Consider the following 17,448-nt stretch of genomic DNA (forward strand, 5'->3'; position numbering starts at 1 on the left):
CTGTGATGTCATCGTTTCCCAAATTCTCTGTTTATCATGTACACAAGGACACACTGAAACTGGACTTTTTGAAAAGTGCACTTTGGAAGGTGAAAGGCCCAAATGCAAAATAAATAGTTTATTTTGCTACATATCCCTGTAAGTGTGGACAGGGCATAAATCTGTCCTCCGGTGACCAAAGCTTGTTCTAGCTCCTTTAAACCATGCATTACTTGGTTGGTATACGGTTTTTCTCTGTAGCATTTGGTAATGCATTTGGAATTCTTGAAAAATAAATGTGCATCCTTGAAAGTAATTGAACTTTCAAGGCATTTAACTGTATCAGTATCTCTGTCTTACTAGAACATTATAATGTACTGTACGGCGGAATAAAGGTTCTTTGTCGTTTCTGATCATAACCCCTGTCACTTGTGTGAGAGCATCACACACCTCTTTAAAAGTCATTTACAACACCTCAGAGTGTTTGGTTACTCATCCGAACATCCTAGAATATGAAACTCTCTCCCTCTATGTCCTGCTGTTGTCTCTCAGTCTGTCCCTCCTGCTCGTCTCTTAACTAATCCTATTTCACGGCAGCTGTCGCTCTGCTGCTGTGCTGTGGGATCCCAGGCTTCGCTGCAGCATTCGAGGGCCCTTATAGCGGCTGCACCCATACCAGCGTGACTCCTGGATGGGTGGGTGGCCCACTGGCTTCAGTCCTAGTCATTAGTTTAGTCATCAGCAGTGTTGCTGTGGCATCAATGGGCAGATATCGACATGGGGCCGTTGTTATTGGTCCTAGCCACAGGCACCGTCGATGCTAATCCGGGTGCAGTCGATGGCTGCATGGCAAACAGCCACATTACAGACGTTGTTAGTCTCTGATTTATATTCTCCCCTCTGATTCTCCTCTTGACATTGTACGTTGTTTTTTCGTGTCTACATACACGTTGTGCAGCCGTTAGTTTGTATGATCTCAGTATCACAGATCGTAAGCTATTCATTTAACGAGTAACATCTTTTTTTTATTTATCTAATTGGTTAACATGTATTTAAAAGATAAGTCGCTTCATATTCTTTGTTTTTTCTTCTCAAGTTCTATCGAAAAAGACCAAGACCAACATTGTGTTACTAAGAAGATTGGTCGTATCCACAGTAGTGTGTTCCTCAGAACTAAAGAGCTCCACTATTAAAAACACAATGGGAGTTAGTGTCACAGAGGAATCGGGCTTCGACTGCACACTCCATGTTCCTTGGTTTTGGTCTTTTCACGGGATTTTCTGAGGATAAGAAAAAGACAGAACATCATCAGATTGGTCTTTTAAGCCTAGATACAGTTTATATTCATGATTGACACCAAGCAAAGAGACTCTACAGAATAAATAATATACCCATGAATAAACTATGATCATATAAACTTCGTCATTTTGTGGGAAAAACAGTCAGGACAAAAAAATATTATTATTACTGTTTCCCACACACACATCTTTGTCAGTGGACTTCTTCTATAAATACAGCTAATGTTTTGATTCCAGACTCTGACCCACTTAGACATTTATTTCAAACCACTTGAATTCTCAGTTTTACTTTATCAGCACAGCCTTTATTCATAGCTTTCCTGAACTCATGCTTCACCTTCTAACTGTCTTACATTAATTAGACACACACACACAGACACACATTTCGATTTTCCCACAGTATTCAGCTAAATGAGGCGTCTGAGTTGTGCCTGATGAATGTAGCGTGTGAAATGACAAAGCTATACTCGATTTTATCAGTTACAGCCATAGTTGATAAGGTAGCATTCATTTTGTTACGATATTTCACCTAACTGGCTAAAAGCTTGAGATTTTAATATGTCACAATGATTCACACTGTTTGATTCAGCCCTTCAAACTTGTGTTCCTCATATAGAGTATTACACTTCACCTTCACTTTTCACCCACTATTAGAAGTAGCAGAATTGGAAGCTTTGCAGTTGGATGTCTCTAGTTGAAAAGTTCCTTGAGTCATAGTTAACTTGTGATTCCCCTGAGCTTGTAATATTTTCTAATGTGTTTGTTAATCTTTGGTACTGATGAATTAGCCGGGATAATCCAAGCTGTAAAACTGAGTCACATAATACACTCTGTAGAGACGTTAAGGAGATATTCACTTTTTATTTTTCTGAAACTCAACAGAGTGATTTAATAATGAAGAAAAAACACATAAAACAATTTCTTCATTTTTCTGCACCACCTTCCGTTTGGCCTCTCTGTTCAATCTGCCCCCTCCCGCCTCTCTTCCATTTCTTTAGCGTTTTCTGCCTTCTCTCTTCTTCCACTCTTGATCTCCTTCATTTTTCGTCTTTCATTCATTCCTTCACTCTGACTGTGCACCTCCCTCTCTCTTCACCCCCCCCCCCTTCCTCCTCCCTGCTACTTACTACTTCCCTCCTCACCCTCTGCCACTTCCTCTCCTGCTCCGCCGCCCACGCCTCCGTCTTCTCTGCCTTCCTTGAGGATCGTGTGTGTGCATTAACAGGCCCACTGATGAGATCAATTATCTATCAGCATTCACAAAACGATTGATTTAATACTCCAACAAACAGACACACATACACACACACACACACACACACACACATCTCTCCCTGCACTGCAGCGCTCCTTTGTCCTGTGGGCCTTGGGGAAATCGGTCGCTCTCTGAGTACGCGGTGAGCCTGATTGTGTTTGTGAGATGTTCAAGTCGTGCCCTAAAGTGGGAGCTGTTTAAGTGTCCGTTGTAAGAGAATTTGTGTGCGTGTGTGTGTTCCGTCTATAAAGCTAACCCCTCGTCCCAGGGGCTTACGCAATGGGGAGAAGGCTATTATTCTTTTATCATTCAGCTTTTTGTTGTCACTACGTCGCCCTTTGACTTTTCTCCCTGTTGGCCCCATCCGTCATTCCTTCCCTCTCTCAATACATTTGATGCCCGCTCTCTCTTTTTGTCCCTCTCCGCCTCATCACTCCACTTCTCTTCCCCGACAGCGCTGAGACGTTTTATGGGTTGTTTGTTAAAGTGTAGAGGCATAACCGGCTCCCCCTTCTCCCCTGTTTCCTCCCCTCTACCTCCCCTGCAGGCCCACAGGGAATCGCTGGGAGTGCAGCTTTTTCCATCTTTGCGCCTCTTCTGTTGCATGATTTAGTAGCAGGGGCTGCGTGGTGCATGCATGTGTGCGACTATGCTGCTAGACACACTCGCACACGTACATGCGCGCGCACACCAACACACACAGACTCCCCAGGGCGCTTAATCTCCCCCCTCGCCCCCTCTCCCCCTTCTCCTTTTTCATTATTTTCACCCGGAACACAGCAGAAAGCTTATTCACAGACAGCAGCACAAACATTTAACTAAACATGCACTTAATACCGTATGTCATCTTTTTCTCACATGCACACACACACACACACTAAGGAGGCGGCGCATTGCTCTGTGTGAACACTGCATTGGTTTCCCCTCCATTATCCAGGGATCGGACAGTTGAGGTTGCAGGAGGCAGGAGAGAGAGATGGAGGGAGATGGAGGCCTGTAGCTCCAGCGTTCACTTTCCATTTCCTGCACGCACACGCTCTGATCCTGACAGAAGGGCGGCGCTCACTCGCTCACACGTAAACACATGCAAACACTTACTATCACATGGGGAAACATGCAGAAAATATATTTGTTTTTCATAATATGCATATGAAAGGGGGGAAGGCAGTATTTTCTGCGGCCTCTCCTAAGACACCAATTACTGCACAGAGACCCTGTCGTTTATCAGAGGCTCCCACCTGCAGTAAGCACGCGTGGCTCTCAACCTCTGGATTATTGTGTTATCTCTATATACAGCGTCAGGAGAAAATGCTGCCTGTGCTTTACTTGTGTGTATATCAGGGCTGAGATGCCTCATTCATGGGAATATTTGTATTGAGGTTTTTTTATGACAGGATTGTTAAATAGCATGACTTGTGTTCAGTTATTATCTTTTAAATTACACTAATCAAATCACGCATTTGTAAAACAAAAACCTTGATAACAGATTTTCGTAACATTTTGCTAAAGTACATTGATTTGGGCAACAGGGGTTTGGAAAGTCGGAACACTGACTACCTATTTCTTCACAATAAAGTCAATAAATCATCAAATTGAATTGGAATGATAATTTGATCGATCAATTAGTCGATCAACTGGGAAATTATTGGAAACTTTTATGTCAATCAAGCAAAATTCCAGATATTAGCTTTATTTTTTCTAGTTTCTTAATATGATGATTTGTTCCTTTTCTTTACCATGTGACGGTAAACTGTTTTCAGATTTAAGAGTCAGTCAGATAAAGACATTTGTAGAAGTCGTCTTTGGAAATGAACATTTCCCAGAGCAATTGGTCAATTACTTAAGGAACTAGTCAGTAGATTATTAATTGGAACAATTATTAGTTAAACATGTGTTGGACTTTTTCATTGTATTAAATCTTCAAATGAGAAATGAATACGCACTTGACTTTTTCAAAAATACAAACAATAAATACAGCCTATGATCTATATAGGTTAAGTGTATAAGCCAGTGGTCGGTATTAGACAGGTACTGCAGATAGAGTTTAATGTGAACAGTAAAGCGTGTGTGACAGTTACTAATGATTTGAGTAGAAAACCTTTGATTCTCACTTACCCACAGGAATGTTTTGAATGGACTTCACCCCCCCCCCCCCCACCTCTCTCTCTCTTTCCATGATAAGCGCTCTCTCATCGCTCTCTCATCATCGCTCTCTCGTCATCGCTCTCATCAAACTCAGACACAAAATGAGTTTAGTTACTGTACTACCTCACTTTAGCCACGTCAGAAGTTATATCTGGGATGATGAGTGTTAACTTGCACATCCCTGTCCTGGTTTTTATCCTATTTGGGATGCATTGTTGACATGATGCAAAACGTATATACAGGCTTATTCAATTCTCTGTTAGAATATGGGTTGGCTCAGAACAACAAGAATACTACAAAACCCAATTAGTAAGTCCTTGGAGTAATGAGTCTATCAGAAGAAATAAAATGAAACCGTTAATTGCTATTTAATCATGACCTCCCCCAAAGAGGGTTTGTTTTCACTGCTGTCTGTTTGTTCATCGGGTGGTTTTTCTGTTTGTTTGTGAGCAAGATTAGACGAAAACAAGTGGAGGGATTTCCATGAAACTTAGTGGAAGGATGAGTTGTTAGTGAGAAAGAAACACACTTTGGTGTGGATCCAGATCAGGTGGGCGATAAAGTGTTGTTTTTTTCTAACATATTCACCAATTTCCCAGGGAAATAACTCATTGATCTTAATTATTTTAACGTATATTTGATGCAGCCGAGAGGTTGATGATGTTGTAGAAGTTGTTGATGATGAAGGAAGGATTCCGAGGACCCAGTACTTTCAGTGTAACAAAGTTTATTACAAGAAATTACAGGTCGGGACGGGCATCTAGATACCCGGAGACACACAGCCAATAGTCAAATCTGATTTGCAGTGGTCGAAAGCACACATATATAGGGAGTTTGGTTCCACCCATGACTTCAGGTTAAACACATCCCACATGGGATTTCTGACTATAACGGCACATTTTTGTGTCTGAGGACTAAGATAAGTTACTCAAAGACATTCCCTCTGAATCCATACATCAGCTGGTCAGAAACAATTCCCTAGATCAAAGGTCATACCCAAAAGTTAGGGAGTAAATAAGATAACCGTTTTGAGGACTCTCTGAGAATGACTAAGAGTCCAAAAGGCAGGCATCATCAATCTAAGCCAAGTCATTATGTTTTAAGCACACATACCAACATGTTTTAGTCTAATGAATACACGACAATTTTGAATCTATATTTATGGAAATGATGTTTATGTGTGTGTGAAATTTTATGCAGCTTGACATAATGTAACATACAAGGATTTTCTCGGTTTTATTTGAATGTAATGTGTTTTGACAGTTATGTAGAGAAAACAAGACATAAAGACGTCACCTGGGACCCTGACAATATTAGATTTTATGGATTAAATGATTAATAGAGAAAAACATTTATAGGTTCATTGATAATGGGAATATAAACGACTTACATACATTATACATAAGAGGTCAGTTCCACTTATAGGTAAATTTAGCAGCTTTTTCTCGTTCAGTCCTCGTCTACCAGGAACTTCCTTTTCTGGCTCCTCAGGACTATTTCTGATCGTATGACAGTGTGTGCAGGGATAGAGCCACGCGACAGCCTCTTTTTTATATCTACATGTCAACAAAACAGAGACCTCCGTCGGTGAGGGGAACAAAATAAAGCACAATTAAGTCAAGACGAGCAGAGGGCAAAGACACAGAGGAAAAAAGCAGAAAAGACAGAGATCAACAAGGGAGGGGAGACTTTGTTTTGTTGCCTGGCAACACAACATCAGTCACTGTGTTGGGTGTGAAAAAGGAAAGGAGGATGTGAATAGTAATAGTGTGAACCTGGTTTTGTCCATTAGGATGAGAGGAAGATCGTAAATCACTCAGAGTCAGATGAGCAACACTGACTGACCAAACACTTGACTCCTTAAATTGTGTTCGAGGAATCAATATGTAACATGCTGGATGTACAGACGCTAGTTTTACATCAACTTACTTCACATTTGCCTCATAGGGCACAAAAACATCCTCTGCTTTATGTAGATGCCTCTCCAGGAAGTAAAGAAGTGCAATAGATGTTGCCTGTAGCAGAGCATGTCAACTAAATATTTACAACACTGATGAGAACTGGGTGACAGCTCTACGTGGCCACAGCTGCAATCCTGGTGAACCTTTATGATACAGCTGTTCTAAAACATGTTCTAAACAGTCAAATCTCAAGTTCTCTGCATTATTCCTTGAAAACTTATAAAGATTGACAAAAATTCCCTGATACATGTTAAGAAAGTGAACAATAAATTCTGGACTGACCCTTTAATCCACATCTTCAATTCAGTGGCTTCTTCCCAAGCCGAGACCCCATCGCTCCACCAAAGCTGGTGGAAATCACTGTGGAAGTTTTTCCGTAATCCTGCTAACAAATAAACCAACAAACAGCCCCAGCAGACAACTTACCTTCCTTGGCTGAGGTAATTATTGTTTTATAGGGAACACTATGGACACATAGTAACGGAGAGTGTTGTGGAGCCCACAAATGTAAAGAGCTGGCACTTAGTTCTCCTTTCAGCAAGGAAGCCAGTGGGGAAAAGCATTTCTTTAGGCTGCATGTTCTTCCACAGTATATATTCTGTTTTCCACCTCCTGTGTTTCCCTCACATTGCTCACTATCATTAGCTGGAACCATTTCACTCTCGTAACGTCTCCTCTCTCAGAAGAAAGAGGTGAGTCAGCAGGAGTCAGCAAACTGGAGCGATAAGTAGCAGGTGGCAGATTAAAAAGAACATGAAAAAGGATTCTTTCAATCAGAGGGAGGTTGGACCTATCATCACAGACTTAATTATTGTTGATTAGAGGACTCTGGAGATGTTGATAATCCACAAAGGGGAAGGGATTGTTCGTGGAGAGGACTCGGGGCCACTGTTGTCACACAGAGGTGATGTGTCCGCCATGGTTCCTTTTCTGTCCGCGATGACAGCCACCTCTAATGTATTTATGACCTGCTTATTACTGTCTGCCACAAGTCATGATCTGTCATGATTTTAAACGTGTCTCCGTCTCTGTGTGTGTCTCTGTGTCTCTCCTCTCAGCTGATTTCCAGTGACGCAGATGGGGCTATTCAGAGGGCAGGACGCTTCAGGGTGGAGAATGGCTCATCGGATGAGGTACACAATTTAGTATAATACACTTTTGTGCACACATGCCCAATACCCATTCACTTAGCGAGGTAACAGATGAACAACACCCATTTATGCAGTCAATGATGCATGAGGGATTTTTTGTTCCATTTTTTAAAATTGGTTAAACATATTCAAGCGTAATTGCATTTGGGAAATCAATTTAAGTTTATGGACAGAAACAAAAATGATGCAATTATACTTTTTCCTCTTGTATCTATGTAAATCATACAGAATTTCGATGGTTACATTTATAATGTATTTAACTGAAGATTACTGAGTGTTATCTGTATTCAGCTACATTAATCATAAAGTGAGGTATTATTATTACATAGGACACTTGAGTAACTGATGGTGATTCTTGACCTTGTATTATTCGTAGAGAATTATTTAAGATTGGAAAAAACCCAAATCATGTTAAAAGGACGAGCAATTGTTTGAATATGTTCTCCACATCTCTATTTTTTCCTCAATAAATATTTTGCCGTCTCTGGATTTACATTTTTTAAATAAAAAAAAAAAATTGCTGGTTTGAGGCCCATGTTCAGATATCTTCCACCTGTTACCAAAAGTTTTAGGTTCTAACAGTTTTTATTCAACAAGTGACAAACAAAAAAGGGGAAAATGCTAAATACTGCTTTACTTAATGAGCTGCATTCATTTCAAAACTTGTAAACTGGCCAGAGTTATGATATTACATGATGCATATACAGTATATCATTTAAAAATATGGATAGCATACAGTTTATTTTGAAGAAGAACCTCTGATGACGTGTCTGCCACAGATGTAATGATCTCATCTAGACCCTCATTATCACCGTCTATAAGACACTTAACCTGTATTTTATATTGATAAATGCATCAATATTCATCGACCTGCTGCTCATGATACTGAATCTGTTCTTAAATAATGTAGATGGTAAGCCTTTACTGTAACATCCTCCTATTCAGCATTCAAAGGTTGTATATAAACATTTAAAAAGCATATTATAACACTGTAACTCTGCTAGTGCTTTCCAATTACCGACAGTATGAATCCTTAATTAATGACTATAAAATAAAACACGGCTGTACTAATATAAAATGTCTTCACAGGATATGTAGGTTCTTAACATGAACCTACATAAAGATAAAATAATGTAGAATGTATTGTGATATTTATCGATACCGACTGATTTAAAGAAATTGTTCTTGATATTTATTTTTAGCCATAGTGCCCAGCCAGACTTATAAATGCTGAACAGATAGTGTAATGTGTTCCCACTGAGGTCAACTAAGTTCTTCTAAATATCTCGCCACCAACTACAACTGCTGCATCATCGTCCTCACTCACTGTAGACTGACAACATTTAACAGCTTTGTGACAACATGGCCGACTGCCAGCTTCCTGTCCTATGTCCGTAAAACGTAATGTTGAATTCCCATAACACCAGGGTCCTGCCAATATCATGCTGAAAAAGCTCCCGGGAATAATGTTCTCAGCTATGTTTCATGTTTATTGCAACATCGCATCTTCATGTGATTCCATCCCATCCCTTTGTCTTGCATAATTGCAGTTTCTAGGGTGGCAGATTATAAAAGACAAAAGGTTCATCCACACTGTAAAAAGTCACACCACGGCTCAGTGTGTCTGTGCTCTGTGTGTGTCTGCTTCCCTGCTCCGTATCATGACTGACCATCCTGATGACAACGTGGTGTGTGTTTGTGTCTGAGTGTGTTTGTGTTTGTTTTTGTCAGACTTCGGACTACACTCCAGGAACCTGGAGGAGAACCGATGTCCATCTGGAGAATCCAGAGTACCACACCAGATGGTTCTTCAAATACTTCCTGGGAAAAGGTCAGTCCTGCTCCGCTGTGCTCTGTTGGTGCTCCCACACGGCGTTAGTGTGAGATAGAGAGAGACATTTAGGGGCTGAGGTCGAGCGAGAGCGAGTAAGCCACCCGTCAGTTGCTGCAGAAGTACAACATCAGCTGAATGCATTCCCCCGTTTCACAGGATGCTTCGTATCTTATGAGGTCAGCCTCGTCCTCATGCCGCGCAGCTCTTCATTCAAGGCCAGGACTTGTTAGCATCCAGTCATATCCCCACTGAGAGTCTCAACTACACACTAATCCCACACGCCACCAAGGGAGGACGCCCGTGGAGGACACGCAGCCTCAACACAGGGAGCAAAGGCTTGCCTCTAACAGATAACACATGTAAGGTCTGACTGGGAGCTTCTGAAACCATTGAGAGAAGCCAGAGATCATTAAAGACATAGAAATGGTCATTCCATCATTTCACTGCTGTCGTTAACATCTTGACTGTCCGTGTTGACCTGCTCTGGCTCAAACCAGGAAGCAGACAGGCGGGGATAAAGGACAGAAGCTGAGATCGACGCAGATAACTGTGAGGCAAAGTTTGGCTGCAAAAAGTCGACAAGGGGAAGAAAAGAAATGCCCCCTTTTAGCTGGGGTCATGTTGTGATCATGCTGTACGGCATGGGCAGTTCACAATGAGCTGTGTCCCGGCTCTTGGCTCAACCTGTTGGACTGCAGCTGAGCCATCTGTCTCTCGCAGCCTGAGCGGAGCGACTGCAACTCACGACACAACACGTTATGCACTCCAGGCCAGTTATTCTAACACGAGAATATCCTTTCTGATTAAGCATCCAATACAATGGATGGATGACTGGGGATCTTCACAGACACCCAATGATTTGACATCGGAATAATAAGGCAAAGATCAGTCACTAAATCCGTATTTTATCGGGATCTGCTTCATCAAATTGCACACTCTCATTTCCGAGACGTGCCTGATAAATTTTTTCATCAAGACGTGAATGAATTATATTAAACGACATATTTTGCAATGTAGGAAAAAAAATCCTGTATCAACCCCCTGACCCAGGTCCAGACCAAAATTCAATTGGTTCTGAGAAAAGCCTTCTTTTTTTTTTTACAATGTGACTGATTTCCTAGGGAATAGTTCATGGATCGGGATTAAAAGGGCACATTTAGATAAGTGTGTGAAATTAGGTGCAGCTTCATTGAATTTTAGGGGATTGTTTGGCCTACCATGCTGGGATCTACCCCAACCAATACCGCATCCTCCCACCAAGCTTCATGGTGATTCATCCAGTTGTTAATGCGTAATCCTGCTAATTTACAATCAAATTCAGATGAAAACATAACCCCCTTGTTCATCTGTTCTCTTGCATCAACCCTAACCCTAATTCCGGAGTGTAGACACTGAGAATGAGATTTCTCACACGGAGTATAAACTCAAGCCGGCTAAACGAATAAACATATAAACGCAACTCAAGCTCACAAAGTCATTTCTTTCCTGCAGCATAAAAAAAGAGCTAATGGGAAATAAACAGAGCTGGAAACCGAATGGAGTGAAGGAAATGAGATTGTGGAAACGAGGGAACATTGGAGGAAAAGACAGAATTAGACAAAGGAAGAGGAGTTCTGCAGGCAGACGTCCTGCGTCTAATTGGGTTGGCGGGTCCGTTCAGGCATTGTTTCCAAAGATGTTACCCTGTCAACCAAGGAGGCTGTGGCACGAATGTGTGACTCTGCTGTGGTGTCGTCAGGCAATCTTTCTTTGTGCCAGTGTCACACACACACACAGAGAACTGGACATAGGGGGATGAATAAAAGGGAAGACAGGAAATAATGGAAGAGTGGGGTGGAAGACAAAAGAAGAGAAAGACAGCAAGGGAATGAAAGGGAGAGTTAAATACCTGGGAGGATATACATTTGTCATTTAGAACATGAACATATAGAAATCAACTACATGTTCAATATCCAGTGTATGTTTGTAATTTGACATAATAATATTATATTATTTCTTTCCCCTTCAGTCCACCAGAACTATGTGGGTACAGATGCAGACAAGAATCCCTTCTACCTGTCAGTCGTCCTCTCAGACCAGAACAACCAGCGGGTTCCTCAGTACAGAGCCATCCTCTGGAGAAAGATGGTGAGTGATTCCCAGTACTCTGTGCTATTTCATTTCTAAATTGAATAATGGATGATTTGACCTAGCTTTACCTCAAAACTGTTCAGATATCCATCTGAGGAGATAAGAAAGGAAATATTTATTCGGTGGAGCTACGGACAAATTGCACATCTGAAACATGACAAGAGGCCTGAAGTGCAGTCGGAGTAGTGGCTCCCAAATAAAAAATCCTCAGAACCATGAAATCATTTTTTTTATCATATTATGTAAAATTGTAATCTGAAAGGTAACTTTTAAAGGAGATGATGCTCATTTCGTGTTGACCTTTTCCTCTTTTGTTTTATGACGTTGTTTGTGAATGTAAAAGCTCTTCAAAGTAAAAAAGTCCAAAGTCTGTGGGAAAGTGAGCTCCCCTCCCCCACAGAAAATACTCAAGCTCCTGAAATGCTTCGTCAATAGCGCAGCTGATACTCTGATCAAAATTCCCCACATTTGCCTTATACACACATAGCGGCTAGTCTGACACTCATGTATAGTAAAACTACCATATGATATTAAGTTCAGTAGAAAATAAACATAATTACTTTACTTGACTCCCCCATAGGATCATCCCATATCAGAAAGGCAGGTACTGAAACTTCTTTTTCTCGGGGGCACAGATTAATCTTGAATGTGAGCATCTTCAGCCGCAGCGTGGGTGGTATTTCTTCTGCGATCTAAATATAAGCAATGCACAAAATGTCATCTTGAGGGACTATGCTACTCCAATTTGAGTCACTGCGTGTGTAGGTGTGTTTGTGAGGGAGGAACGTGTGCATTGTTGTGTGTCGGTTGTGCGGTGACTCAGCTTCATAGCTCGGATCTAATTTTGGTCACCAGACTCATCTGGAACCTGATTAGGGTGCTGCACCTCCGCTGCCTGATCACATTGATTTGTCTTGTTTCTGTCAGACTCTGGAACCGGTACAGGATGTTGTTGTCGTTGAACAGAACAACTTTGTTTGGCTTGAACTTCCCTGATTTCATTTGTTTTCGCTAATTGAAAAATACGTTGTGCGCTCTGAATATCCCTCAGGGTATTACTGAGGTCGCATGAAATCCGCAGCAGGTTTGTGGCTGGGTAAACCTTTAAGATCCCACGTCCACAGCCCCACAAGTCACTCTTGAGACCCATGTTTTGATCGTGAGTCACTCCTCAAGGAAAAGGCCATTGAAGCCCTCAGTGCAAACAGTCCATAATCCCTGATCTATGTCATCCTTGTCAGGGAACTCTGAAGATCAGCCTCCCGTACAGCCCGACCAAAACACTATCGGTCAAGTCCATCCTCAGGTGAGAAGTGCAGCCTGGAGCTCCACACTGACACACTTCACTCCCTACAATATATGTATCAGACTTAATCTTGCCATTCATAATAAATAAATCTAGGCCCTTTCCGCCCTATTGTTGTATATATCTTTTTTTATTTATTGTGAAGAGGGTGGGAAGATACATTTGAATAGCTTCTAACTATCATAGGTAAACACAATCTCAGATATGTATGTTTTAAAAAGACATATTTTCTGGTCAGTCAGATCTTCAGCAATAGTTTGACTGTTACCGGATGAAATAAGAAACATGAGATTATACATTCCTCAGGCCGAGCAGTGTCACCGCTCCATCTCTGAATGAGTACAAGCAGGAGGAGAAATCCCCTCTGTCAGGTGTCATCTCTCCGTGAGAGCCCCTTTGGGCTGTTCGTCTGCCATTAATCCCTAAACACCTGCTATCTGTTTTCATCACTACTTCCCTCACTCCTCCTCTTCCTCCTCCCACTGTCCCTATTCCCAGTGCAATGAACATGGACAGGTTTGAGAAAGGCCCCAGGGAGATCCTCAACCCTGAGATTCAGAAGGTGAGAGCGTCAACCTGCTCCTGGTGAAATGTTAGCACTGGTCTGTTTCATGCCAAGTCTGCCCAGCAGCACCTAACCTATATGATAACAAATCTCCACCTGCAGTGCTAGTCAGTGGAGATTATAACAACAATATGAATGTCTTGTTCTTTCTTCAGGACCTGCTGGTGCTGGAGGAACAGGAGGTATGGAATGACACTGATTAAATGTGTTAGATTAAATGTTTTTAAGTATCATTTTCATTTATTAGGGTTGGAAACCACTTCTTTTGTCAGGTGTTAGGTTCCCAGTCGTCTTCACACGGCTACATATCATAACAGATACCCACATTGTTGTGTTTTTATCTGGGAAAATAATGTTGTGGAGGTGAGGTGGCTGAGGGAGAGCACCTTCACCTGAACCAGAGGATCAGTCAGCGCAAGTGAGAGCTGTTAGCTGATTGGTCCTCAGCTTTAAAAGGCAGCTGCTGAGCTGCCTCACGAGAGACCCAGACACACAGGACATGAGTGAAGTCACAGAGAGACACTGAGACACAGAGGACAGAGACACTGAGACACATTGGAGAGACACTGAGCTGCAAAGACCTTTTAGTTTATTTTAATTTACGTTTGCTGACGTGTGTGTTAAAGTTGCAGTGTGTAGAATTAAAGACATAAGGTGTTAGGGTTAGGGCAGCTGAATATCCCTCACCTTCTTCCCTTCCAAACAGGAAACCTTAAGTTTACATAAAAACTGAAAAGGTGTTTATTTTTTCCAGTCTGGGCTCCTACAAGAAAGGAGCTCCCCCCCCTCCCTATGTATATATAAAGTATTTCAATATAAAGGGCCCATTCTAGGCTAAATAAAACCAATTAAACACACTTGTGAAAACAGTTTGTCAATAGATCCCTTTCGCCTACACTGGAACTTTAAAAGACAATAAAAGAATGTTAAAATCTGAATGGTTTGTCTCTGGCTGCTGTGGTGAGAGCCCAGTAACATGGTCAACTGCCACAAATGTTCTCTTAGATTTTGTAGGAACTAGAGTTTTCCTTTCTAATATTACACCGTCTTTACTACGCCGCTGATGTAATTGCACAACAAATATATTTAAGTCTATTAAGTCTGTTATTAAGTCGAGATCTATGTTTAGACTTATTTCTGGGGAACCTCTGTGAAAACAAATTTATAAATTGTTGATTACTTTAAAACCAATCAACTATTTTTTAGGGTTCTGTCAACTTCAAATTTGGTGTCCTGTATGCCAAAGACGGACAGCTCACGGATGACGAGATGTTCAGCAACGGTAACTGTCCTTATTCTCAACTTTCTTTCTATGCTCAAACCCATTGCAGGGATATTTTGACATTTTGGAAAATGTGTTTTTTCTCTTTCTTGCCAAGAGTTACTGTAGATGAGGAGGTTCATTCCAATCTTGCATATCCATGTCCAATAGGAAGCTTTGGTTTTAAATGCTAGCCTGGCTGCTAGCTCCAACTGAATATTGAATAAAGAGACAAGAGCGTTATTCATGTTTTTGAATCTTCTCGATCTTCTCCAAGTCACATAATATATAGATAAATATTTCTTTCCAAAATGGTAAAATATCCCTTTACAATAAAAACAGCAGCACAGCCGAAGATAAAGCCACCTTGTGTGTTTCAGAGACGGGGAGCGAGAGCTTTGATAAGTTTCTCAATCTGCTTGGTGAAAACATTACGCTGCAGGGATGGGCAGGATACCGCGGAGGGCTCGACACCAAGAGTGAGTGAGCGCACGTCTGCAGAATTGCAATAATAATTGTTGTCAGCATTTCAAATAAATACAAATAAAAAAGGTTATTGGAATATGCCAATTTTAACTCTTTGTCGTTGTCTTGTTTGTATCTTTGTACCTGCAGATGACACTACAGGAATGAAGTCCATCTACACAGTGTATCAGGGCCATGAGCTAATGTTCCATGTGTCCACCATGTTACCCTACTCCAAAGAGAACAAACAGCAGGTCAGTGGCTGTGGAGCGGTGCCATCTTTTCTATTGGCACATTTATTGTTTTCATTTTCCATTTTCTATTTAAGTCTTTGTTTAGATGAAGATTACGTTTTATTGACAGCTATCGTTGGCATGACATTTTGTAAATACATTCACAATCCCCAGGGGATGTGTTCTCATGGCTTGGTGATCCCTGACTTACCTCAACATTACATATTATTGGTTGGATTCCTGTGACATTTGGTCCATTTATTGTATGGATAATTATTATACTTTTGGCAATTCATTTAACTTTTTATCTCATCAAGCACCAGCATCAGGTTTGAATTGAACTTTGTCAAATATGTGAAAACCAAATTCCATCAAAATTCCCTTTAGCCTTAATTTTGCTTATCATTGTGTGCAAATTAGCACAAATCTTGTTCAAATTGGATCATGCGGACATGCTAAACAAAGATGGTGAACTTAATAAATATTAAACTTTATGCACTAAATATCAGCATTGACTTATTAAACTCAGTGTTGGCTCTTTACCACCTGTGTTTGAGGAATTGTTAAAAGTTTAGATACAAATCGGTCACTGGTAGCAAATCTTGTGCAATGTCAGTCAATGTCGTCGCTTCGGGGAGAAAAGAGAAGAAAGGATGAAAGATCGTTGCTGTACTGCGGAGCTCTGTTCGGCAATGTCAATATTATTGAGTATGATTTAAAAAGGCCCGGTGCTCACCAGATCTGACAAGTGGTAAGTGATAAGTGGATTTCTCCCTAAGATATAAAAAGACATTCTGGCTGTCAATAATTCCGAGCAGTCTGTGCTTGTAGAGCATTTCAAGTGTGGCTGCTGGTCGGTCGCTCGTCTACCGTCCACCTGAGTGACAGGAACTGCAGTAACATGGAAGAAGATGACTGTAGTTCACATCGGAGTTTCTCTGCAGTGTCAATTCAGTTTGCCTTGTGGAGTTCTACTGTTAAAGTCCTCCACCACGAGTCAAAACATTTGGATGTAAGGGGACAGGTTCTATACTCGTACCAGTAGTTGGGCTAAATACAGTGGAATGGATCTTGGAAAAGGATTTATTGTCTTTGGAATATGAATGTGCAGATGATCTCAGAGCAGTTAGTCTCTTAGATAGTGAAAACTTGTGTGCAAAGTTGGCATTTAAGCTAGGTTGTACCCGCTTGGGCCCCTCAGAGACAGCTCACAGTATCCAAAAAGGAAAGGGTTCATCCTCTAGGAATCAGGAATAAGTGTATTCAAATTCAAAGAAAATGTTTTATACATTGTCCTAGTCTGTAAGTGGAAATTATGACTGGATGGTGGTGCTAGAAATAAAAGGGGAGAAAAGAGAGTCACTTAAAACTTAAGGATTCACCCTGTGAGAACCATGACTATCCAGAGCAAATTAAAGGGAAAGCCAGGTTCATTTGTTTCTTTCTCAGATAGGGTCGCACAGTTTGTATGGATTCATCCATTGGGGACCCTGAATATCCATGTTACATATCATGACAACCAGTATATCTGTTGGTGAGATGTCTTTTGCAGTATATGTGGCAAGGAGAATATATTAAAAAAATTTGAAACAAACCGGTGAGACTTATAAAGATGTGCTTGATGTTGCTGCTGCTCTGAAGTTGTGAGATAAAAGAGCGGAAAACATCCCCGCTCCTCAACGTGTTTACGGTCGGAGTGCTCTGAACATGTGTGCTGTTTGAATGACACCCTCCTCCAAACTCATGCACATGCACACAACGTCCCCATCGTCGTAGCACCTCTTGTTCTGTGGCCTGGAACTTAACTGTAGATTCTTTCTCTTCTGTGTCAGTCCCACATACTACAGGCTGCTGTTTCAGTGAAA

The 17,448-nt window shown here is 41.2% G+C and overlaps 1 protein-coding gene across 5 annotated transcripts in view; it reads left to right on the forward strand.

Annotated features, from left to right (window-relative positions):
• The window catches only part of garnl3 (GTPase activating Rap/RanGAP domain like 3), a 69,272-nt gene that overhangs the window by 29,279 nt on the left and 22,545 nt on the right, over positions 1-17,448 (forward strand). For all 5 annotated transcript variants that reach the window (XM_053447677.1, XM_053447680.1, XM_053447678.1 and 2 more), the window contains 9 exons: positions 7,697-7,771; positions 9,521-9,620; positions 11,632-11,750; positions 12,995-13,059; positions 13,558-13,621; positions 13,780-13,806; positions 14,831-14,906; positions 15,266-15,364; positions 15,501-15,604. In XM_053447677.1, coding sequence (XP_053303652.1) covers positions 7,697-7,771; positions 9,521-9,620; positions 11,632-11,750; positions 12,995-13,059; positions 13,558-13,621; positions 13,780-13,806; positions 14,831-14,906; positions 15,266-15,364; positions 15,501-15,604 — 729 coding nt within the window. The remainder of the gene's footprint in view (positions 1-7,696; positions 7,772-9,520; positions 9,621-11,631; positions 11,751-12,994; positions 13,060-13,557; positions 13,622-13,779; positions 13,807-14,830; positions 14,907-15,265; positions 15,365-15,500; positions 15,605-17,448) is intronic.

The sequence above is a fragment of the Pleuronectes platessa genome, chromosome 19 (assembly GCF_947347685.1).
Source record: "Pleuronectes platessa chromosome 19, fPlePla1.1, whole genome shotgun sequence".
NCBI lineage: Eukaryota > Metazoa > Chordata > Actinopteri > Pleuronectiformes > Pleuronectidae > Pleuronectes > Pleuronectes platessa.